At 35.8% G+C, this 25,422-nt stretch overlaps 3 protein-coding genes and 1 pseudogene across 5 annotated transcripts; 2 read left to right on the plus strand and 2 right to left on the minus strand.

Annotated features, from left to right (window-relative positions):
- The first annotated feature begins 1,133 nt into the window (after positions 1-1,133).
- LOC113696265 (delta-1-pyrroline-5-carboxylate synthase) lies at positions 1,134-10,259 on the plus strand. Of its 3 annotated transcripts, none has more exons than XM_072054280.1 (20): positions 1,134-1,364; positions 2,596-2,667; positions 2,994-3,097; positions 3,796-3,898; positions 4,055-4,216; positions 5,035-5,327; positions 5,540-5,690; positions 5,822-5,986; positions 6,133-6,210; positions 6,677-6,766; positions 7,253-7,339; positions 7,438-7,524; positions 7,593-7,689; positions 7,769-7,872; positions 8,022-8,097; positions 8,845-8,995; positions 9,094-9,162; positions 9,303-9,369; positions 9,449-9,519; positions 9,702-10,259. In XM_072054280.1, the coding sequence occupies exons 1-20, from the start codon at positions 1,314-1,316 to the stop codon at positions 9,778-9,780; spliced, it is 2,157 nt and encodes a 718-aa protein (XP_071910381.1). In that variant the 5' UTR covers positions 1,134-1,313; the 3' UTR covers positions 9,781-10,259. The 3 variants fall into 3 exon arrangements, with proteins under 3 accessions (XP_071910381.1, XP_027071497.1, XP_071910382.1); XM_027215696.2 differs by having other exon boundaries at positions 5,050-5,327; XM_072054281.1 differs by lacking the exon at positions 1,134-1,364 and adding an exon at positions 1,998-2,179.
- A 3,554-nt stretch (positions 10,260-13,813) lies between these two features.
- Positions 13,814-16,601, plus strand: LOC113696266 (CASP-like protein 5B2). Its single transcript, XM_027215697.2, has 3 exons — positions 13,814-14,288; positions 15,215-15,347; positions 16,185-16,601. Exons 1-3 carry the CDS (start codon positions 14,158-14,160, stop codon positions 16,383-16,385), a joined length of 465 nt encoding a protein of 154 aa, XP_027071498.1. The 5' UTR covers positions 13,814-14,157; the 3' UTR covers positions 16,386-16,601.
- A 188-nt stretch (positions 16,602-16,789) lies between these two features.
- Positions 16,790-18,593, minus strand: LOC113695657 (wall-associated receptor kinase-like 20; annotated as a pseudogene).
- Positions 18,594-20,340: 1,747 nt separating this feature from the next.
- Positions 20,341-21,029, minus strand: LOC113696267 (uncharacterized). The gene has a single exon (XM_027215698.2). The coding sequence runs from the start codon at positions 20,923-20,925 to the stop codon at positions 20,644-20,646; it is 282 nt and encodes a 93-aa protein (XP_027071499.1). The 5' UTR covers positions 20,926-21,029; the 3' UTR covers positions 20,341-20,643.
- Between the last annotated feature and the right edge of the window lie 4,393 nt (positions 21,030-25,422).

Below are 25,422 nucleotides of genomic sequence, written 5' to 3' on the forward strand. Positions count from 1 at the left end.
AATATAAAGGGGAGTGCTTGGCTGCCTTACATCTAAGCTAGAATAATTTGAATCTAGCACACCTATTATTAGAGCATTGTTAATGGCATTCCTATAAATATGGATTGCACTTCATCCCCTTAATATATTTTGCAAAAAATGATTTGCAAAATAAAAGAAGGTGTAGTAGGGCCACCAATTGATAGCCTTCCCGTCACGGTAAAGCACAGTTTAGAAAACAATAATGCATTGGAAATAGAAGATTTTCCAGTGGTATAGACAGTAGATGTGGATGTGAAAATCCTGTCCTTACGAATTAAGATGGTGGTTGATAGTAATGGTATTAATCTTTTTCACAACAATGTACTTTGTTTTTTTTTTTTTTTCCCCAGGATAGAACATCGATAATAAATTTTATTTGCACTCCTACTTTATTAGTAAGGGCAAATTACTCTTTACCCCTCTGTGGTTTAGTATTTTTTTACATAACCCCCTATTGTTTCAAAAGTTATATATAACCCCCTTATGATTTGGATTAAAGTGTCAAAGTGACAAAAATGATCATTCGTAACGTAGTCACCTAAAATATCCTGATGTAAAGTTGAAAATTATTTATTAATCAAGGGGGGTTATGTGTAAATTTTAAAAATTATGAGGGAGTTATATAGTAAATTATTATTAAATCATAAGGGGATCATATGGTAAAATATAAAATCATATGGGGTTAGTGTGTTATGTATTTATTAGGATAATTTTGACATTTTTAAAAGTTCCGTTACGAATGACTATTTCTATCACTTTGAAACTTTAATCCAAACCATGAGAGAGTTATGTATAGTTTTTGAAATCATAGGGGGGTTATGTACAAAAATACTAAATCACAGGGAAGTAAAGTGTAATTTGGCCTATTAGTAAATCACATTTTCCTTCCCAACCAAATTGCATTCCTAAATTCAGGTAAACCGGTAATAATTCTCATTTTGACGGGGTTGAACACTGGAAGGTAACAGTAAACGATTGCTAACGATAACGTCGGTAAAAAAAGAAAAAAAATGAAGAGATAGAGAATGAGAGACTAAAATTGCTGGGCCGCAGAAACGGGTTTAAGGTATTTGAACTAGTATTTAAATGCTTCCTCCGTGCTTGGCTTAGAATCAGAACTCAGGAGGACACATAAATACTGATCTCCTGAATCGTTCCCTTTCTTTTGGGTGGCAAGCTACTCGGAAGACACACACACAAATAAAACACAAAGAATAATATCCCGATCTGTGGATCTTTGACAGACCTACTCGCAAAACAACAAAACAAGAAGACAGCATCTCTTTGGAGCAATGGATCCTACCAGAAAGTTCGTCAAGCATGTCAAGCGCGTCGTCTTCAAGGTCATTATTTTCATTGATCTCTGTCTCTCGTTCGTCGGTTTCTTATCTCCATGGCTATACACATGTCTTTCTACATTGATCTAAGCTGCATGCAAAGCCTAAGTATTATTAAGTAGGTCTTTCATTATGATATGCGTCGCGAAGTCGGTGTCATGCAGTATTGCATGTTGTTGTTCAACAACGCGGATTATTTCTTCTCCCTTTTATTTAGTATTTCTCTTGTCGTTCGATAAACTATTTTTATAGGAGTGATGAATCGAGTATTAAAGGCGTTCGCACAGTTTAGCTTTAATTTTTTTTTTTTTTTTTTATCGTTTTGTAGATTTGTTGGGAAATAAAATTTGTTTGCCATTACGGCTACTAATTGCCGCTATTTGTTAATCGCAGTATTTAACCTAGATTAAGGGAATATCTTATCAATTATCACGCGTATCTAACGCAGGTTAATCATGTTACCAACGTGTTCTGGTGTATTAAACTCCAATGCTAAATGTCACTATCACAAACAAACAGCACAATTTAGAAAACAGATTTATCCCTCTTTTACATTTTGCGAAACTTTTATTTTGTTCTCTGTAACTTTTAGTTTTATTCAACAAGGTAAGATTCAGTGTCCCATATTTTATTTTCTCGCTTTTGATTTGTTTGGCCGTCATCTATAATTGTAGTCTTGTTCCCAGAAGGAAAGGGGGGGAAATGAAAGAAGGGAAGAATGAACAGAATATTTGTAAATAAATAGGAACATGCATGAGATATAATACGCGAAAGGAGTTGCATCTGTTTTTTTGGCAGAAGACGGGGAGTTCTTTTTATGAGTATTCATCTTTTTCAACCGGTCTTGTACAAATCTAAGCCCTATATTTCCAACTCAGTAACAGTTCTTGAATCTGACTCTCAAATCCAGTCCATTACGAAGCAGTCCTGAAAAATTTTTAAACCATTTCTAATCGTCTCAAACTAATGAACGGGGCATATTTTTTGTTCTAATCTTACTTTTTCATTAGAGTTTCTTTCATTTATGTCCAATTAACCTTGGTTTACCAGTTAACTAATCTTTGGTAGCATAAGATTTTCTTTCATTTATGTCCAATTAATTTTGGTTTTCCAGCTAACTAATTTTTGGTTCAAATTTAATTTGTTGCATTAATATGACTGAATCTGAACTACTAAAGATAGTACTACTATGAGAGTTTGTGCTCTTTAATTCATTAGTCGCTGTACATCCCCGCAGGTAGGTACTGCAGTAGTTACACGCGATGATGGAAGATTAGCAGTTGGCAGAGTTGGAGCTATTTTTGAGCAGGTATTTCTGATTTTTCCTACACTCAATGCATAGATGCCAATTCGGGTAGAGAGTGAATTTCACATTTCATTACAAAATGTTTCAAACAGCTATGAAATAGTTAAGTATAATTCAGCACTTATCTGATCAATGGCTTAAAAGTTCACAACTAAAGCTGTACTTGAATTAAATGTTTTTTGGAGTTAAGGCTCCTTAATCACAATCAATGATTGCTTTTCTAAACTGGGGCTTTAGGAGACATTATCTTCTTTGATTCCATGTTTGGCTTCTGAGCTTATCCATACATTCTAATAGTTGTCGTTTTCTGCACAAACAAAATGCTGCAGCTTGAAGAACTCAATTCGCAAGGCTATGAAATAATTCTAGTGACATCAGGGGCGGTTGGAGCAGGAAGGCAGAGGCTTAAATACAGGAGATTGGTCAACAGCAGGTCAGGCAATTGCCTTTTGAAGTAACAGAACACTTACTTTGCACGTTTGCATAACTGTTTTTATCTCTCTTGGTCTTATTTAATTATATTTTTCTCAGAAAATAAACACAAACGTTTAATCCTTTAATTGATCTAGTTCTTCTTAGTCGTTCAACCCCTTTCCATGAATTCAACAGCAGAATTTAAAATAACGTCTTGATGCTAATACCACTTCTTTCTAGGAATAACCTAACCATGATCACACTTGCTGGGATTCTTAAGAAAAAGAATTTTCACACCTTGTCTGTTTTTGTGCGTGTATATACCAATTTGGATACAAAAACATGCACAACTTATGCCAGTACAATTCTGTTAACCTACAATCATTTGTCTTTTATTTGATTTTAGTGTAGGTTGATTGCAGCATGCAAGTTAATTAAAAACAAGTTTCCATGCAGACTTGGATGGAAACAAAACTAATATTACAACTTGAATCCCACATTTCTTCTCCCTTATGAAAACCTTCCAAAGAAAAACTCACAAATATCTCTTATACTCTCCTCTCCTTTCCCTCCTACTTTCTCAATCCAATCCACTGCAATCTGAACGGTGCTATGAAGTTTGCTATTCGCAAGTTTTTGTGTTAAATAACACATGTATCGTGTTTCTAATCCGTGTAGAAACATGTTAAATTGGAAATTTTCTGTTGTATTTTGCAGTTTTGCCGACCTACAAAAGCCACAAGTTGAAATTGATGGAAAGGCTTGTGCAGCTGTTGGGCAGAATGGTCTTATGGCTTTATATGACAACCTATTCAGCCAGGTAGTATTTCTTGTTGTTGAGATCGTTGGGGTGTATTAACATGGGCAGCAATTTTTTAGCACTTCAGAATTTATACACTTCATGTGATCTCCTACATCTCTTCATTTTTGTGCTAATATGGTAAATTACCTTCCATTTTCTTTTCATCTGTTACAGCTAGATGTGACATCTTCCCAACTTCTAGTTACTGATAATGATTTCAAGAGTCCGGATTTCAGAATGCAACTTTCTGAAACAGTGGATACATTGCTATCTTTAAGGAGTATACCTATCTTTAATGAAAATGACGCTATCAGTACTCGACGAGCCCCATATGAGGTATTTGACTTATCTTATTCATCTGATTCTCTTAATTTTCTTAACAATGTTGTGTTGCATTATAGTGCAAGATCAATAAAAGCTGCATAGAAGATGTATTTATATTATTACATGATGTGATTATTTCTTTACTGCACATAGATCTTGTTCCCCAATCAAACACACTGAAAATAATTAATTTCACTTATTTATCTGAGAAAAGAGGAATAAAGTTTGAGCATCTTTTATACATTGCATCTTCCTAGTATAATTGAACGTTCCATCATGGTACATAGAATGCTTACTATCAACAAGTCATTCTTTTATTAGTTAATCATAGTGGAAGAGTTTATCATGGTATGTTTAGAAAAAACATCAGTTGGGAGCTTTATTTGGAAAGAATATCATTTGCCTAGAAAGTTCGCCTCGCAAAATAATGAATCTAATAATACACATAATCTTTGCAATTTTTTGGAGGTTATGGCTCATCAAGATTTCTCAAAATAGCTGCCTTATTGTTGTGTATGTTGATAGTCTAGAATCAGAGTCATATCATATCAACTTGTAGTTGTGACTTTTGAAGTAAAGAAAGAGTATCAACTATCTCATTATTTTTTTGTGATTGGACCTGGCAGTGCAATGCCAAACACACAATGCAAGAATATGAAGGTTTAGCTTAGTTTAATTCATGGTAGCAGCTTATTCTGATCTGCTAATGCTTTTCCAAAGTGGTTAACAGTTAGCATTTCATGTGTTTAAATCTCTTTGACCCCACCTCAGGCCTAAAAAAACAAAGGTTTTGGTCTGATTTGAGCGGAATTGTCTTATAATGATATTAGACCTTTCTTTTGCAGGATTCTTCTGGCATATTCTGGGACAATGATAGCTTGGCAGCTCTATTGGCACTTGAGCTCAAGGCTGACCTTCTTGTTTTGTTAAGTGATGTAGAGGGCCTTTACAGTGGCCCACCAAGTGATCCACATTCAAAGCTAATCAATACATATATTAAAGAAAAACACGAAGGCCTAATAACTTTTGGAGATAAATCCCGGGTTGGGAGAGGAGGAATGCATGCTAAAGTAAAGGCTGCAGTTCATGCGGCAGATTCTGGTACTCCTGTTATTATAACCAGGTAACTCAGATTGCATCATTTCAGCAAACTTATTATCTCAAAAACTAAATATGTCAGGAAAAATATCTAATCCCCTGGTAGTTTTTTTGGGATAATGAGATCTGACAAATTATCCGCTTCTTTTAACAATCATTCATCAGTCTAATCTTCTGATGATGTATTATCAGCCATAAGATTTATGCTGATCCTTCTTTTGTCTGTGTACCTGGAAGTGGTTTTGCTGCAGATAATATCACAAAGGTGCTGCATGGACAACGAATTGGTACTCTCTTTCACAAAGATTCACATTTGTGGATTACACTCACTGATGTTGGTGCACGTGAGATGGCACTCGCAGCTCGAGAGTGTTCCAGAAAACTTCAGGTAAACAGATACCTTTTCCGCTTTCTTCAATAAATAATTGCTTCGCTGTTCAATGAGTTTAACTCAATGTTTATTAGAAAAAATATCTCTTTTAAGGATACAGTAATCTCTAACAAGTTATTTGTCTGCAGAGCATTCCTTCACATGAAAGGAGGAAAATATTGTTGGATATTGCTACTGCACTAGAGGAGAAGGAAAGTGCAATTAAGGCTGAGAATGATGCTGATGTTTCTGCAGCACGCAAAGCTGGATATGATGACTCACTAGTTTCTCGTTTACTTTTGAAGCCTGGGAAGGCAAGTACTGCTTGATTTTCCACAAGATAGTTTCCATTTTCATTTTTGTCCTTCTGTTGTATGTGATCAATTCAACAACTGTTCTTTTTACAAGAATCCTATGATAGAAAACGTCTCTTTCTTTCTACTACTCAACCACTTTCCAGATCGCAGCCCTTGCAAAATCAATTCGTACAATTGCAGATATGAAAGAACCCATCGGTCAAATATTGTCGAGAACTGAGGTGAGTTGCATTAATATTCCTGTAATTGAGATTTTGTTGCTTTTTAATCAAGAATTGAATTACATGCTTATCATTGCATGGAAAATATGTAGGAACCATGAGATATTTTGGTAACCTTAAGCTTTTAATTAGTGTTAATCTAATTTCTAGCTGAAATTTTCATTGTCACGTGATTCAAATCTTATTTATCTCTTCCAAATATTGAGCTTGCAATGTCAGAGAAAGACAAATGGGCTAAACTGAATGCTAAAGAAATGTTGCAGAAATCACACAAAATGGGGGGAAAAAAGCACAAGAAAGTTGATTTGAGCCCTCGTATATGCTGGATATGCGATTTTGTCAGAACATAGATTCTGGATTTTTGCTGCTTGATCATGCTTTAATTTTGTTATACATCTCTTCTTTTGTAGCACCTATGAAATTGCATTTAGTTGCATTTAAAGTAGGCTGACTGCACTTCATGCAGCTTGCAGATGGACTTGTTTTAGAGAAGACATCATGTCCTTTGGGTGTCCTGTTGATTGTTTTTGAATCTCGACCTGATGCACTCGTTCAGGTAATTCACATACATCTTTTACAGGATCCTTTAGCTTATTTTTCATTCTGAATCTTTTCTTTTGGAGAAATGATAAGTATCTAAAGCATAATGTTACATGTATATGGCTTGTGGAAACAATAGAGGTGGTGTAGAGCTTGTATTAGGCAATTTTAGAGGAACAATTTGTTAAAACCAACAATGGATAAATTGGACAGTCAATGAGCCATGCCCGAGTGGCTGCTGTAATTGTGTCATACATGGATTTAATAGGTTGCTTGTGTCGCAAACTCATCACTATCTGGATTTGTACGGTTCTGGTCTCTTCATTCCCCTCTATCTAAGCTGAATTCTTTCATCATTCACTGTTCTTGTGAGCTGCAATCAAATTGCTTGATACAGATCCACTGACAACTGTTTAGAGTCATCAGCTGAGTTTCATTTACTTGGTTATTTTATTTACCATATTCTTCCATGAATTGATTATTTGTCAAATTGTGTGTGCAGATTGCTGCATTAGCAATTCGAAGTGGAAATGGACTCTTGTTGAAAGGAGGCAAAGAGGCTAATCGCTCAAATGCTATCCTTCACAAGGTCTGAGTTATAATCTGGCCATTTATGGACTTAATGTTCAGCTGCATTGTCATTTTGTTGAGTTGATTTCTTGATAAGCTTTCGATTAACCTCTGCAGATAATTACATCAGTCATCCCAGATACTGTTGGTAAAAAACTTATTGGGATTGTGACTTCAAGAGAGGAGATACCTGACCTTCTCAAGGTGAGAATGGAGAATGCTTGTTGATCTTTCCATTAGATATCTGTTCTAACATATTTAATCTATGACAGCTTGATGATGTGATAGATCTTGTCATACCTAGAGGCAGCAATTATCTGGTTTCACAAATCAAGAATACTACAAAAATTCCAGTTCTGGGTCATGCTGGTAGGGGGAAAAAACTAATGAATTTAGTAAAGAAATAGAATACAACTGGATATTCCACTGAATATATGGTTGCTGTCAGATGGAATTTGTCATGTTTACGTAGACAAGTCAGCTAATATGGACATGGCAAGGCATATTGTTGTGGATGCAAAGCTGGATTATCCTGCTGCCTGTAATGCTATGGTAAACTGAATCTCCGATCTTCTGTCCACTGAGGCCATTATGTTATTCATTGAACATTCTTAGATATAATAGAGCTTACTTAAAAATTACCTTCGTTGTTTTTATGCTGTAATATTTTGCTAATGCATCCTATGCTGCTTTCTTTGTAGGAAACACTTCTTGTGCACCAAGATCTGACAACTAGTACTGGGTTTCAGGAACTTCTTGTAGAATTGAAACACGAAGGTACTAGTTAATCTCAGTGAAGTTTCACCAACAATTTTAAATCCAACTAGGTTTTTTGTCCATTATCCTGGATTTTGTACCATAACCACAATGGTTGGTCTTGTGCTTGTTACACAATTGAAACTAAAATCCGCTATGCACAAAACGTCATTAGAAAGCATCTTCACTCGCTATGCACAAAAAGTCATTAGAAAGCATCTTCACTTTAGGTGGAAGATTGGCCAATTGAAACTTCTTCCAGATTTTAGCAAACTCTGACTTTGTTTTTATCAACTCTAACTCATAAAAGTGAAGCAAAAGGAAACCAAGAAAAAAGAGAAAGCTGGAAAACAGCCAAGTACATTTTTTTTAAAGGTTTCTAACTTTGTGGCAGAAACCTCATGTGGCAACTATTGATTCTCTTCCGCCATCTTTGAGAGATTTGTGTTTGGTCGTATTGAATAAATAAACCATATTTAAGTAACTTTTCTGAGTATAAGTTGGTGATTGTTGGTGCTGTTCTGCCATTTTTTAGAAAGCTGTACTAGTTAGAAATCATTGCATAGATCTGTCCACAAAAGTTTCTTCTAGTTTTGAGATGATAACGTGCATTTCTATTTGTAATGGTGTTAATTTTGAGGAATGATGCATCATTTTTAAATGAAAAGGGTAGATTTTAGTGTTTTTCTATAAAATGTGAATGAAAGACAAATGATAAGGGGGAAAAAAAAAAGAGTAAGTTTCACTGTGGTACATTTATGATTGCAGGAGTTAGTTTATATGGTGGACCGAGAGCAAGTTCTCTGTTCAACATTGCATTCGCAGACTCGTTTCACCATGAGTACAACTCTAAGGCTTGCACAATAGAAGTTGTGGATGATGTGCAAGATGCCATTGATCACATTCATAAGCATGGAAGGCATGTTTGTCACTTTTGGCCTAAAAAATGCAAGGTTGTGTAATACTGAGCTATCACTGATTTTTTTTTCTTTCCCCTGTTTCTTCTTTTCCTAGCAGTGGCCATACTGAATGTATTGTTACGGAGGATCAAGAAGTTGCTGAATATTTCTTACATCAAGTTGATAGGTAGATAAGTGGTATTTTTCGTTATGTAATATTCTACATTGGCTTGTAATATTTTCTGAGCAAATTAAGTAGTCTAAAAATGGTACCATTTTGGGATTGAGACTTTTTAAACTGACATTACGGGTTGTTGCTTCCTTCAGTGCTGCAGTTTTCCTTAATGCAAGCACACGCTTCTGCGATGGGGCGCGTTTTGGACTAGGGGCCGAGGTATGGACTTGGACTATTCATGGATATTATTTGAGTTTCGACAGGTTTGAATTTATTCATTTTTTCTTGTTGGATTAAGGTTGGCATAAGTACCAGCAAGATACATGCTCGAGGTCCAGTAGGAGTTGAAGGACTGCTAACAACAAGATGGTTTGTACTAGCTTCCCATGAAAATGGCATCTAGTTCTTTTATGTTTGTCTATGGCTGAGAAACTATAAAATCAAAATTCTCGATTTTAATCCTTTTGGAACATTGTGAAATGAAGGCATATACTGATTTTTTTTCATTTTATATTATGGTTCTTAATCTCATGATTTTGTTGCATATTCAGGGTGCTTAGAGGTACCGGACAAGTTGTGAAGGGTGACAAAGGGGTTGATTACACCCACAAGAAGCTAGCCCTTGACTAAACAAGTCAGAATCTGAACATTTCGTGGAAATGATGCTTGAAATCCATCGAGATTTGTTGTAGTCCTCTTACCGCGATCAAGGATGAAGTATAGTGGCAGAAAGTGATATACTTTTAGTTTGGTTTCATGTTTCTGAGAAATTTACTTTCAGAGCATTATTTAGAGAATATTGGAGAGCAAGAGCATTTTTCAGAGCATTATTTAGGTTGGTTTCATGTTTCTTTCTTGTACATGTTCTATTTAGACAAATCTCAAAGTCCTCCAAGGCTACTCGGGTCATCTCACGGATGTGTGGGTAGATCGAGCCTCCATTCTTGCCAAAAACAAAGGTTCGATTCCATATCCGCCTAACGGAGTTCTATTTAAACACTATTTAGAACTGTAGAGTGAGCTAAAGAATTACTAAAGTAAAACTTCGCAGTTGTACTCACATTTTATTCTAAATTTTCTGCTCTATATATGTTTCTGGATGAGATCAATAGATGTTATGTATTTTTTTTTAAATTATTATTCTAAATTTTCTACTCCATATTTCTGGAGTACGATATTTTCTGCAAGAATAGTTAGTTGTTTAGATGCTTGATATGAATTCCTCCATTAATGCTTGAAAGAAGAGGATCAAAAATCCAAAAATTTTTGCTACTAACACAAGTTGGCTAGAAAACCTGGGCATTCAATTTTCAAATTGTGTCTCCTCCGCAACAACCCCGGAATGTTCCAAATTATTTGCTTTAAGAAGATCTTTAAACAAGTTGAATTCTTGTACAAAGAAATCCTTCAACTTTGTCTTTGGCAAAGATGGCAACCTTCGTAGCATAAGAAAATTAGCAATACTCAAGGCTTTGGCTATGGGTACTGGTAAGTTAACCCCCTAGATGTCTGGTCAACCGCTAGCTCTCTTTTGTGGGGAGAACCAGCCAGCTCTTAGCTTGAATGGCATTTCATTAGCCCGGAACGCAATAGGAACAACAGATGGGTTGATGAGAAAGCCATTTTCCTTTTGTCTCTTGCTTTTCTGAGGAGGAGGAGGAGAAGAAAAGATTCAAGTCTTTTCTATAGCGTATAGGGTTTTACATGCGAAGGTTTTTATCCCTCCAAGGGGCAAGGCTTTTGCCTTGGAGATCAAGCAAAATATGCAGACGATGCTTTATTGAGTTTGTTTCCGACACAAATGCAAAATATTTAGGTAGGGCCTATTCATATACCATCAACCCAACCTTTACTTACAAATGCCTATCCCTAACTGATCCTTATATAATTTATAAAGTATCTTTTGTTTTGAAATAAAAGGTGAACGAAAAGATGATTAGCTATTTTTGAGAATGCTTTTAAAAAATAAATATGGATCAACAGAATGTTGAGCCGATTTAGCAATTTTTTTCTGGGACAGAGAATAAATTGATATATCAATTTCATAAAAGTCGAAAGTAAACAGGTCAATATAAAATCTTGCTCCATTAAACACAATGGTAGGTCAGCTTATAGCAAAACAAGTTAATAAAGAGCTATTCTCAGGAAAGAAGAGCATTTGTTGTTGCATTTCCAATCCGACTTTAGCTTTACATGTCCTCCTAGTTGATATTTGTGTGCGTAATGGTGGGTCAATTAAAATGCAGCAACTGAAGATGCATACGAGCGAGCGTGGCTAATAGATTTTCTTTTTGGGGCAAAAAAATAATGATGTTAAATAACTAAGTTATAGGTACAAAAGGAGAAAAGCAAATTCTCCTAATGTCTTCTTCAACTGAACTACTCAGTTCAAGAAAAACATTTTCCAAGATTAATAAGTTTCCATCTCGCTGAGCACCCAGTTTTGTAAGTCGATTTGCTTTTGGATCAGGGCCAGGAACGGTTGCACCTGCAACCGTTTCTGAAGATTATGTGCATTTTATATACGACGTAACTTTATTTTCACATGGTGTAACTTTATTTGCACACGGCGTAACTTTAGAACAAAATTTTGTGGGTTCCACATATATTGTTAAAAACGAGATACAAGAAGTGATCTAGACCGTACAATTTTTTTAGAACAAATCTTGACCGTGAACTATTCAGGAACGACCCTTCTGATGACCGTCCTGCCCCGTATCCTTTGCTTCTTGACGAGCATGTCTAAAGGGTGACTCTCAACGGAGCAATGATGAGGAACCTATGGTAAGAGATGATGGCAAATCAGCAGATTTTATCAATTGCATCTATTTCTAGCTCAATATTTTGCGAGTCTAGAGATAGAGGCAAGGACCAGCCATCTCTTATGACCTTGAACATACCCTATTGGTAAAACAGGAAGGTATATAATGTGAAACTTTTTTATTACCACCATTTTCAACTAAAGCAGCAATGATTTGATAATCATAAAATTTAAATTGCTCTATGTATCAAAGCTTTACAAGTTTCTCTTTTGTACAACAAATTAAATCTTTTGTCTTATGATTGGTGTACTTATCTACAAACTGGTCAAGATATATAATCAAATTGTCATTCTTTCTCCGCTCCTTCCCTCTCTTTCCAACAACAGTTAAGAAGGAAGAAATAAACCTATTTCCTCAAACCAACGTAAAAGACAATTGCTGACTTCCAAGTTGGTCCGAGGGACTTAAATCTCACTCACTCACTCGACTCTTACTGGACCGATGTGGGAGAAAGGGGGTGGAGAAACACTCACTGAGCAAGGTTGGAACACTACTATTTTGTTCAAACATGGAAAATTGTCGTTTAATTAAAAAATGAATTAAACTTGATGCTAGCTAGATAATGCTCGTTTAATAGACTAGTTGAGGTAAATTGTGTTCGCGAGCATTAGAATACTATTGGTGGCTGTCCACATGAATAACCGAACCTACTATAATAATTAAACATAGCGATGGTTTATCAAACCAGTAATGGAATTTAGTTCTCTATTTTGTAGGATATGGTAAAGTATTAAAAATCAGAATTTTCATTCGATTAATTTCAGCAATTAACATAACAAATGATATATACATGAATGGTTGTGTCAATGAAAGTTTTTTTTATAACAATATCATGCATTCTATTAACTTTGATGAATAGATTTCGAGCTTGAGCTTAAGTTTAGCGCATGAAAACCAAAATTGTTCTTGAAATCAATCACATTTATAATCTAAAGAATTGAATGACACGACCCTTATTTGTGTTTTTATAATATATCACGGAACTCGATTTTTTTTTTTTTTTTTTTGTAAGGCTAACTCGATTCTTGTTCATAAAATAAGCGAACAGACGTTACATATTAGATTCTACTGCCATGCATGCACATGTTGGACTCATCCACTTATTTGGTCCATGACCAATCCATTTTCAGGTTATAACTTCTAGCCAATAAGTGGTCAAACGAATACTTTCGGCAATCACATAACACGGGGAAATAAATAAATTGCCATTTCGATGCATAACCACTAGAAAGGAAGGGGCTAATTAAAACCACAAATTACCCTCTCCAAAGAAACTTGGCAAGCATGAAAATTTTGGAAAGATGTGGGGCAAATGATGTGAATTCATGGTGTGGCTGGGCAAGTACGAGAGATTCCCGCAAGTGGAAAGCGACAATCAGATCCATCCGGCAGCAGAACAATAATAAAACTGCAAAAAGAAACCCTGACCATAAAAGCACTAATCAAAAGAAGCAAAAGAAAGATCCACCTAGGAGAGTCCGCGTCACCAAAGCCACTCCTCCACCCTCCATTAAGCAACCAATTACCACTTCGCATGAACACTTTCTAAATTCATTAATAAATCCAAAACCTCTCTCCTAAGTCCTACCTGTAAAACCAGCTTAGTCCAATAATAATAATAATAATAATAATAATAATAATCCAACTCCACTTAGATGAGTTGATCACTAGGTGAACCATAACACATAGGCTTAATTGGATATTAAAAATCCAAACCTGTGCACTTGTTTTAAAGTTTAAAAGATATGTAGTGGTGCATCTTTTTAATTTAATTTAGAGGTGGATCCTCTTCTTTTAACTTTTCTCAGCCTAGTTGATTTGACACAAAAAAAAAAATTGTAATCTATTTATTTTACGGGTGGCAATGATTATAACACTAGTTGCTTCAAGAAATGTTTTCAGCTTTATGATGCTTCCAATAAAACACAAACCTAACGGTCTATCTGGATGCGTTAGCAATTTTTGGTCATTTATTTCTCTCTACTCGCATTTCTCTGTTTAATCACGTCTTGTAGGCAGAAGAATACTTAAATCTCTTTAAGGATCGAAATGTTCAGTTATTGATGTGATTTGGGTTGAGGAAATGGGGGAGATTGGAGAAATCTAGGGCTTTGAGAGGGCCCTTTTCATTCTGGAAGAAAAAGGGCCCTTTGCAAAGTTTCGGGAATTTAGATAGAGAGAAGAAATGAAGGAGTTGATAGGGAGTCCGGGGACTGTTTGTGGGTTGTTATTAAGGATAGGGCAATGTATATTTGGAGCTGCATCCATTGGAGTTATGGTCTCTGCTTATGGGTTTTCCAACTACACTGCGTTCTGGTATGGATTCTTCCTTCGCATTGAGTTTTCAGAATGTGGTATTTTCATGTTTACTGGTTTTAGTTGATGGGATCGGGCCACTTGTTTTCTACTTCCTCCTTATCGAAACAAATACTGCGCTTTGGATTTTGTACTTGCCTTGATCTTTGCTTTCCGCTGGTATCAGATCTTCTTGGGCAAAGGGATTTTATAGTTCAGCCTTTTCTCTATAAAATGTTGATACGAGTTTATTTGGTGCCCAATTTTCATGCACCATTGTTTCTGGGTGTTTTGGTATCAAGTTTGCTGCTGTTTTCAGATGAAGTGAAGTATTTGTTCTAATTTCTGTTGGAATTGAAAATGTGCTACGACAGCTCACTAAATCACTCCTGGACATTTTGGAGCTGACCATATTCGCTGCACCATTTTGAAGATTGGATGTGCAGACATTTTTTTTTTCTAGTTTATAAACTTACCTTATTTATCCCTTTACCTTAACAGACAAGATGTGCAATTGGATGAGTTAAATTGAGACATGAGTTGATAATCAAAAGTTAAACATCTAACCTAGAAAGAAAAGTTACTATTTGGAGGACGTCATCGATTTGAAGAGACATAGAATGTCGAGCAATGAAAATTATATTGGTGCAGCATCTGTGATAACTGATTCTTTATAACACAACAAAGAAATCCTCTTGTAAGTGGGGTGCTTTTTGATCTAATATATCCAAGTGCTAATAATGTAATTCGGTGGTTGTTTATCCTATACTTAGAAGAGAAAGTATAGTCTAGTCTAAGGACTCTTGATTTTTTCTTATCTGCGCATGCCTGTTATTGTTGCCTTCCACACCCACATGTATTTGCGTATATAGGTTTTCTTGATTTGGCTTTTGAAAAAGATACTACGACTGTTATTCACTTTGGTAAATTATGACTTCTGATTTCAGCTATTTGATTGCATCGATGGGGCTTCAAGTTTTGTGGAGCCTTGGACTAGCATGTCTTGATGTCTATGCTTTGAGGATAAAGAGAGACCTTCGAAATCCTGTTTTAGTGAGCCTGTTCGTTGTTGGCGATTGGGTACCTTACAAATCCCTCAATCTGTCTCTTTTACATGAATAATTTGCTTATCTGGCACTGGTGAGTTAGCCTGTTATCATGGCTGGGCTTTGATTGTGAGAGAGAGAACAATAATTGCAGTAAACTCTAGTTTTATTCAACTTTCTTGTTTAGCACTCTTCTAACTCCCATTTCGCCCTTTGCATGCATAATTTTTGGAATCATGTTTATTACGGCAACACCCAGTACATGGATATGACTCTCAATACGAAGTAAAATTGCTGATCTTAACCATCCTGCGGCAAGAGGCGTATTTAGCATGATGTTCTTTATATGTGAGATTTAGGTCTCATAACATTTTCAAGCTATAGTTTTGAATATTGTTTCTCATCATTGTGCTTTCTGTCCTTTTGTTCCTAGCTTTGTTCAGTAACTTCCAAGTCAGAGAACTTTTTTCAACACAATATTCAGTTTTGTCAGCACTAGAGCTCTTATACAACTTCCTTTTCTGTCATATCTCACTAGACTTGAAGTTTATTTATTACATCTTTCTGTTTATCCTTCGTAACTGTAAGCGTTCCATGTTGATCTATGGCTGCGTGCTTAATTTGGCTGAAATTCATACGGAAGACAGTTTTACGCTTACACGTTTTGCCAGTGCTAAGTTTTGAAAGGCTACTATTCCATGTATCAAAAAGACATGCGTTTGTCTTTGCTCCCATATTGAAATCAACTTCACGCAAATAAAGTGTTCTTATCCTATTCGGTCTTTTATATCTTTCTTTGTTTCTTTCATTATATTCTTGTTGGTTTCTTTCTTATATATTTTCTGATTGGTGGATAAGTGATGCAATGCAGGTGACAGCTACTCTATCACTTGCAGCAGCATGCTCATCAGCTGGGATAGCAGTTTTGTATGCCAAAGACTTGAAATACTGTAAGGGCCCAATGCAACCTTCCTGTAGCAAATTTGAACTCTCCATTGTTCTGTCTTTCATCACTTGGTGTCTGATCGCTGTATCTTCTCATGTAATGTTCTGGATACTAGCCTCAGTTTAGGTGCTTGAAGCTCTTTTCACTTTGTCTACTTGGCTCATCTTAAAAATCATCTTTCACTTCTATATTGCGACTGCATTTTCTGTGAGAGGGAAAAACTATCCTTCATTTGACCCATATTGGTTGGTAGCTTTCTTCATTTTTGTTACAATAACTGGGCTCTTTTGGCCTACACGGGCCAATATTTGTTTTCCAGCAGGGGAAGAGCTTGTCCTGAAATTTTGATGTTTCTTCTTCCCCAGTTTTTCCAGGAGGGGCACTGTAAAAATGTTCTTCCCTCCTGGAGGTTGAGAAGTTCAATAGGTGCCATTTTTCTTTGCTTTATTAACGTGCAATTGCAGACGCGGACATAAATGGAGCGAAAGGTCGTAACTTTGTGATGAAATGATTAATGACGAATGAACAGATTAGACAAAACTTCTTGACCAATTTGTGTCAGATAGGTATATAAGGCAGACGTTTTAAATTTCACAGGCACATTTTTCCCTGATCATAAACACACAGAGCCAGCAGTTACCTGGCCGTTTACTCACAAATGAGGAAATAAAAATCCAGGGAAAGGGGCAAAAACGAAAAAGAAATGCAGAGAAAGCTACAAAACACAAAGCACAAGGAAGGACCAAAGCAATCCTAGGAATGAATTCTGGCTAGGGCTTCGACAGGTAAATTGCTCTGCTTTTGAATCATTTGCGTCGAGAATACCCATGACATACTCAATTTCCTCGGCAACTTCTCTCATTGAAGGTCGGTTTTGCCTGCGCTCGTCTAAGCATGCTGCTGCTAAATTAGCAACTGCTTGCATGGTCTCCAGCTCCACTTTGCTAGCCCATTCTTTAAGGGTTGGATCAATGGTGTCCATCAGTTTATCTTCACCCAAAATCTTTTTCACGTAAACCACCAGGTTCACATTTTCTTCTTCTCTGTTAAAATCAATTACTCTTTTCGAAGTCGAGAGCTCCAGCAAAACGACACCGAAACTGTACACGTCGCTCCTATCGGTCAGTTGGAGATTGATGCAATATTCAGGATCGAGATAGCCTAGAGTCCCTTGAGCAGAGGTATTGATGTGGGTATACTCGCTTTCGTTTGACTCCACCAGTCTAGAAAAGCCCAAAATCAGTGACCTTGGCATCTAGCCTTTCATCCAGCAAAATATTGCTGGATTGCACGTCTCGGTGATATATCGGGGGAATACCGGAAGAATGTAGGTATGCAAGACCATCGGCGGTCTGGTAGGCGATAATGAGGCGGCGCAGCCAATTAAGTGGAGCCCAGTTGTGGAGACGAAATCCGTGAAGGCGGTCGAAGAGCGTCCCGTTCGGGACGTATTCATATACCAGCAGAGGTTGCTCAAGCTCAACACAGCATCCGAGTAACCTAACCAGACTTCGATGGTTCACCTGGCAAAGAATTCGAACCTCGTTCAGCAGCTGAACGATGCCCTTCATGTTTCCGGGCTTGGCACGCTTGACTGCAGCTATTGTTCCGTCGTCGAGAGTGCCTCTGAAAACTTCACCGAAGCCTCCATAACCAAGTAGATTGTCCTTGGAAAAGTTGTTTGTTGCTCTCTTTATCTCCTTGCCTGTGAAGATTTTTGCCGACTTCCCATTGCTTTTGGCATTTAAGATTTCTTCGCGTTCCTTCACTAAAATTTTTTAGCTCGTCTCTTTAAAAGTTGACGTCTTTCATATGCTACGATTCCACATAAGATGAGTTGCAGGATTGCACCAAGAGTGGCTGAAACAACAATAAACACACGAGAGATGGTTTATTGCTTAAAAATTTGCTGCAGTATATACTTGAAACAGCACAAGCAAAGTACCTGCCCCGACGGGTTGCTCGGGTGGTTGTGTAGCCCTCCTTAGGGTGAGACGGCTAGGTTCGATCCCGAGCTCAGCAACCCGGCATAATTTCTTGAGGATCGGTGGGGCTCGCTTTCCTCGGGTTGGGGGACTAGCCGGGTGTAGGCCTGGACACCCCCAACTGAAAAAAAAAAAAAAAATGTACCTGACACCTTTTTCTTTGGACTGCAACTCTGCAAGTGGATGGAACATACATTACACCTAGAGGTGTCAAAATGGGTGACTTGGGCGGGTTTGGGTTGGGTAAAATGGGTAATGGGTATAAGTGAGTCAATTCATTTATACCCATTTAATTAGATGTGTATAAATGGGTAAGTCAAAAACTAAATTGGGTAATCCAATTACCCATTTATAACCCGTTTATTTTAACTTTTTGTAAATTCATTTAAATTCATTTTTGCAAACTAAGTTATCAATTTATACCATTCTTTATACCCATCATTAGTTTTAAATATTTATTTATAATGTTCAATAAACTTAATTACCAATTTTTTTTCATTTATACTCTATGTCACAAAATTACCTATTATTTAATAATTGAATAATAAGAATATAAAAATTTGAACTAAGTACTATAAAAATTAATATAAAAACTTAATCCAAAAATTTTGAACCCCTAACATTTTTTTCATATATAAATTTAAAATTTCATTTTAGAAAGATAAGAAAATATGCTAAAATTTATCCTAAATTAGTAATGCTGAAAAATGAGCAAGTTAACAAACTAAGAGAAAATAAAATAATAAGATAAAACCAACAAATAATAATAATGAAACAAAAATAGTTAACATCATGACAAAATGAAAAATTTGAAAAAAAAAATGGGGTGGGGGAAAAGAAGAGACTTGGGGGGAAGAGAATTCTAAATGGGTTAATTGGGTTTGATGGGTTACCCAATAATACCCATTTAATAAATGGGTATTATTGGGTAACCCATATACAAAAATTTAAGATACCCATACCCATCTATTCATGGGCGGGTATGGGTAAATTTAATTAAGTGGGTTGATTTGCCACCTCTAATTACACCCCACAGGCCTACATGGAATTCCGTAACAGGCCTTAGTGTATTGAATAGACTGACTTAACTAAGGAGTCCTATTCTTGGGGGTCCTTAAGAAGTTAAACTCACAGCTTAATAGAATTCAAAACACAATTGCTTCAGCCTATCCCAAGAATAAACCCAATAAATCTGCATCTATTTATTTTGGATCCATATAGAGCCACCATCTTTGCGTTTTTGGGCCGAAAAATGGCTCTTACAATCTTCCTTCTTTTTTTTTTGATAATATGGCTCTTACAATCTTAGGATACATTTGATAAAATTAAAATCTGAAATTTGAATCTATTAAATTATTGAATTGTTAAATAATAAATTTGATATATTTGAGTGTATATCACATTTAATGATAAGTGAACAGTTTATCACTTAATTTTTAAAGTAAGTTTTGTCTAGAAAATTCAGTGTCACTTAATTAATTCAGATGCTATATTTTTTGTTATCAAACACGTCTAAATATATTAGGATATGAATTCATTAAGTTTAAATGGCGCATTGAATTATCAAACGGGACTTTAATATTGTTCACCCTATGATTTTTGTGACAACTATAACCCAAACTTTATAATATTTTTCGATTGTGTTGCAAATGAAACTACACATGACATGGTAAAAAAAAATAGAGAATGAAATATATATTGATATAGAATGTTAAATGAAGGACGGAAAGACATTTATGTGCGTTGATTTTGTCAGTTGCGGCGACCCTTAGCCTTATTTCAGAAGCAAATCCCACGGAACACTAAATTTCTGATGTTTTTGTATATCAACAAAATATTTGAAGAAATTCGGATGCGGGGACATTTTTGTGCCTTTCATTGGCAAAAATGGAACAGAAGTGGAAATGATGCGAGAGAAAGCCCTTCTGAAACAACCGGTTCATCATTTTTAATGTGGTTGGACCTTGAAAGTGCCGCTACGCTAGAAAACTTCTTAAACTCCGGTTGGATTGTAGTATAACTGTCTTTCCCAGACTAAACGTTTCGTGGGCAACAGTTTTCTTAGTTCAACAGCTTGGCCCTTTAGCCGAAGGATATTATAGCAAAGTACAAATTTCATTTATATTACACAGAAGCATAACCAGTCTGTACACTTCCAGATTTCACCCATTAACGTTACAACAACACGAATGTGTGGTCCTTTGGGGTTATCCACACAATACGCCCAAGAACCAGAGAATCATGAAAAAAGAAAGGAAACAAATAGCAAAGATCTTTCACACGCAATTAATCTAGTTATGTGAATCACCTCAACCCACCATGCCCGACTACTTTTACATGCCCTGGATTTTCCTGGGGCAAAGTAATATAGTGAGCACCATATTTTTGTTTATAGATATTCACTTGACGGCACGGCGGGGAGTCAGATGACAGCCAGGTGATTGAACAGCGGCGGAGAGCATTCTTTTGGTGGCAGAGGAAGAAGGTGATGACGCGGAGGCGGGGAAGGCACAGTCTGGTCTGAAAAGCTGAATATCAGGCATTTGGAAGCGGCCCGAATCACCTGGCAATCTCGTGTAGGAAGCAGAAGGTGATTCATTCATCCATGAACCCATCATCCCTTGTTGGCCATTCTTGTACTGCATTATAGCTCTGTATACCAGTGGAATTAAGCCCTCCATATCGTCTAAGTTGAGAGGGCGGGTAGGTAGGGTGTGGAGAGATTTCAGATTTCTTGGTGTTATGTTGATTTGCAAATTACGATGGGGAAGGGAATGGAGTGGTTGGTTTAAATTTAAATGAGAGACTTGGGTGTGATGACGTGGCGTAATGGGTTGGAGCCTTAGCTGTTTAGTTTTAGTCTAAGCCAAGCTGACAGATTGGCAATTTTCACGAGTGGGATAAGGATCATCGCGAATTGAATCATCTAGGCTTACAAGGCAAACCTGCACGAAAACCATACTTGAAAGCTCCATTCAAACTACATTCCATTACATCTCACCAAATCTCAAAACAAATATTATCTAGTAATACGCTGCTATATTATCTTCGGATTTTTAATCATTTTCATATTGGTCGACTTTGTGCTCAATGCTGATTGTACATGTGATGTGTGTGGTGATCCATCATTAATTAAAATAATCCCCACAGCCTTTCTTCTTTCGTAAGCCACTTTTCCACTCGTACCATTTTAAACATCTTTATTTCTGCTATACCTATTGCTACGAAATTCATGGAAGCTTAGAATGAAGCACGAGGTCTACATTATTGCCATGTACCATGTGTTTTTTTTTTTTTTTATCGTTAGCTGCATCTATTTGTAATTTCTTCAATTTTCTAGTAGGAAACAGAAAAAAAAAAGAAAGAAAGAAATTATTTTTGTGAGGAGATGAAAAGGATATGAAGAACAAGATACATTGTAAAGATTACGTACATTGAACAAGTATTATTGCACGTACATACGCCTTTCTCTGATGAAGATCATTGAACAAGTGTCATAGCTTTGGGGTGCGATATCTATAGCAAGTGCTGTGGACAGCTTAACTGCATGCTGCTCCCAAAATAAAATTAGAAACTATGGAGGAGTTGCTTATAGCTATATTTTTGGATCGGAATCTCATTTAGGGTCTGTTTGGTTGGAAGTAAAATGTTTTCCTTGGGAAAATATTTTCCGTGGAAATAATTTTCCATGAAAATCATTTCCCTTTCATCATTTTCAGGTGTTTGGTTAGCTTATTGAAAATATTTTCTTACTTCATTTTTCTGGTGTTTGTTTAACTTTTGAAATATTTTTACTTTTATCTCTATCTTTACTTTCTACACATTATAACTACATACTTCTTCCCATGCAAAATTAGAAAATTTATCTCATTGTTTAACTTTAAAAAATCTTGGAGAAATGTATATATGAATAAAAAATATCTCCTTAAGCAATAAACAAATTGCTGGCCATTTAGTGTCAAATATCAATCACATGCAATGCTTATTGTGACATATATCTTGCACTCTCACTGCTGAAAGTTTCTCTAGAAAAGAATGTCTCTATTATATATAATTAATTACTAGCATAGGATGAGTAGGATGAGGTTTTTTTTTATTTTGAATATACTAGGGGGAGGGTTGGGTGGGTGGTACGGGGGAGGGAGTGTAAGGAAGATGTTTTAGGTTCGAGTCCTCCTGTTTACACTAAAAAAAAAAAGAACATACTACAAGATGTTTTCAGTAAGTTTGGAACATACTACAGGCGGGATGCATGCATTTCGGAAAACAACTTCAGTAAGTTTGGAAGAGAAGTTATTTTCTATAAGATGAGTGAAAATATTTTACATAGGAAAATGTTTTCAGTAATTTTTGTATAACCAAACACGGGAAATTAGGAAAATATTTTCCTGGAAAACATTTTCACCCGAAACAAACGGACCCTTACAGTCTCCCAAGTTATATTTTCCTTCGTAAATAAGAAACCTTCAAGAAAGTTAGTGGCTACCTAATGACTCGTTCATCCAGGATGATTAATATCTGCCGCTCCGATCCACTCTTCTTCATTAGCCCTCATTTTTGTATTCCTTGTTTAAATACTCGATATTGTTGTCCATTTTGTTTGACAATTTTCTTAAATCCTTTACCTTTTGCTCTTAAACAGTGGGACGAGCAATTTTCCCTCATCAGTTGGTATGCACCTGTTCAGAATACATCTTCCTCTTTTACTTTCTGGTATTGTTATACATATATTCTCGCATCTCTTTAACTTGTCAATTCAAGCTTCTACAACAAGTGTCCAGATATATAAAGGACTTTAAACCATTGTGTCAACTGGGGAGATTTATCAGCTGGAAGTCAGAAAATTCTAACTGCTCTGAATATAGTTACCTTTGTTTATCAACTTGAATGATTTCGTAAAAGTCAAACTACTTATCTTTTGGCCGATAGTCGGCATAAAGAGTTTAAGTTGACCCCGTAAACAACATGACTAATCTCAATAGAAATTTAGAATACAAGAAAGAGTTTGCAGAGTATACACGCATCTTAGGATGGCTTTCATAAAATTGAAGTGTGAAATCTAAAATCTGAATTTTGAATCCATTAAATTATTGGATTATTAAATATTAAATTTAATACATTTGAGTGCATATGACATTCAGTGATAAGTGAATAGCTTATCACTTAATTTTGAAAGCAAGTTTTGCTTAGGAAATTCGGTGCTATTTAATTAATTCATATATTTAATTTTTGGTTATCAAACGATTTGAATGTGTTAAGATCTGAATCAATTAAATTTAAATGCTAAACTGAGTTATCAAACAGGACCTTAATCTTAATATCTATACTATATATAAAGCCTGAGCAAAGGGTTTGGAGTTAATATTTATTGTCACTTTATAAACTTCCTTTTTTACCCTTATAAAAACTACTTTTACTTTAACTATCCATCACTTTTTTTACTTTTAACTATTTAAGTATACGTTTTCAACATAATTATTCCTAAACATTATAAGTACCAGTATAAAATTATTTTATGAAAAATATTTGAAAGATTAAAGTTTGCTTTAGAAATAAAAATTTTATTTGAAATATATGACCATAAATATTATATAATTTTGATTGCACACACATTGGGTGTGCATTGAGCACTGGTAGTAGTTATCTGTCAAGGTTAAAAATTTTATTATACCCTGTTGGCCTGACGTTCAAATCTTGGTTTTGCTTGCTTAATCAGACAACCCATTCCTCAAGTTGTGTGTTTAGGCGGCGGAGTGATTACTTCCGTATATGAATTGCCAAGTTTACCCACAGAGTAGTTTATCCAGACTGTCATTTTCGGCTTGTTTTAGCCCGAAACCGAAGTCTGCTAATTTGCGAATCGTAGGAAAGAGCAAAACTGCGGGAGCCATTTGCGTTGTGCGTTAGGTGAAGAAGTTGATAGAGCTTATGTCACGCTCTACCCTTCAAAGTCCAACTTCTCCATATTTACTCCTTTGAAATTTACAACCACAAGACAATAGCATTATGTGAACAAAACCATCTTTAGCACTAAAGAAGATGAAAAACGAAGTGAACAAATTCATCGTTTACATTTCATAGTAAGTTGATTCGTGCAACCATTCTCAATTATAAGTTAGATCAGCCATTCCCAAAAAAATTACTCAAAACAGTGCAAGTTGATAAAGATAGTACTGAATACTGATACTCCGAAAAATCAATTGAAACGCAACAGAAATTGCGAACTCCAAGCAGCCCGTTACAGAAGATGGTTCCGGCAGCCCTAATTAAAGCTTAAGAAGGAAAAAACGAGCGGCGTTGGTGTTGTATTAGGTGATGAAGTTGATAGAGCTTTCGTCACCCTCTCGCTGTCCGACAGTATAACGCTTCCTCCTTCGGAATTTAGTAGACAAAAACATAGAATTATGTGAAGAAAACCCATCAACTTGCTTCGTTCTCTTGACTATCTAGAAAACTGGTCTTTTTCTTGAAACCTATTTGCCGAGTTTAATTCAAACACATTACTTTCATCTTGTGTAAGATTATTGAATTTTGGAATTACCTTCTTAAAGGCTATCCAGAATGGATAGCATCAATATCATACAAAGACATGGTCAGGAATGTTAGTCAGAATGGATAGCATCAATATCATACAAACACATAGTCAGGAATGTTAGTGACTGCCGTTTCAAGAATCTTCTGGATAGCATCAATATCATACAAAGACATGGTCAGAAATGTTAGTCAGAATGGATAGCATCAATATCATACAAACACATAGTCAGGAACGTTAGTGACTGCCGTTTCAAGAATCTTAAAGACTACTATGTGTTCACACTAGTAGAGAATAAGACTCCCGTTTCCTAAACTGGTACAGAAACTTTGAGCAGAGGTGTGCATCAAATTTGAATTCGCTAATTCGAAAGTTTGAATTCAGAATTTTTTGAAATTTTGGTATAGGAATTACTGACCGATTTCGATTTTGATTTTGAATTTCGCTAATTCGAAAGTTTGAATTCGGAATTTTTTGAAATTTTGGTATAGGAATTACTGACCGATTTCGATTTTGATTTTGAATTCACCAGTTCCGATTTCGATTTCGATTTCACCGAATTCGGAAACCTCTTTTTCCTTTTTTTTTTCTTTTTTGTTAGATGTATTGTTATATAATATAAATTTTATATTACATATATTATAAA

The sequence above is a fragment of the Coffea arabica genome, chromosome 6e (assembly GCF_036785885.1).
Source record: "Coffea arabica cultivar ET-39 chromosome 6e, Coffea Arabica ET-39 HiFi, whole genome shotgun sequence".
Classification (NCBI taxonomy): domain Eukaryota; kingdom Viridiplantae; phylum Streptophyta; class Magnoliopsida; order Gentianales; family Rubiaceae; genus Coffea; species Coffea arabica.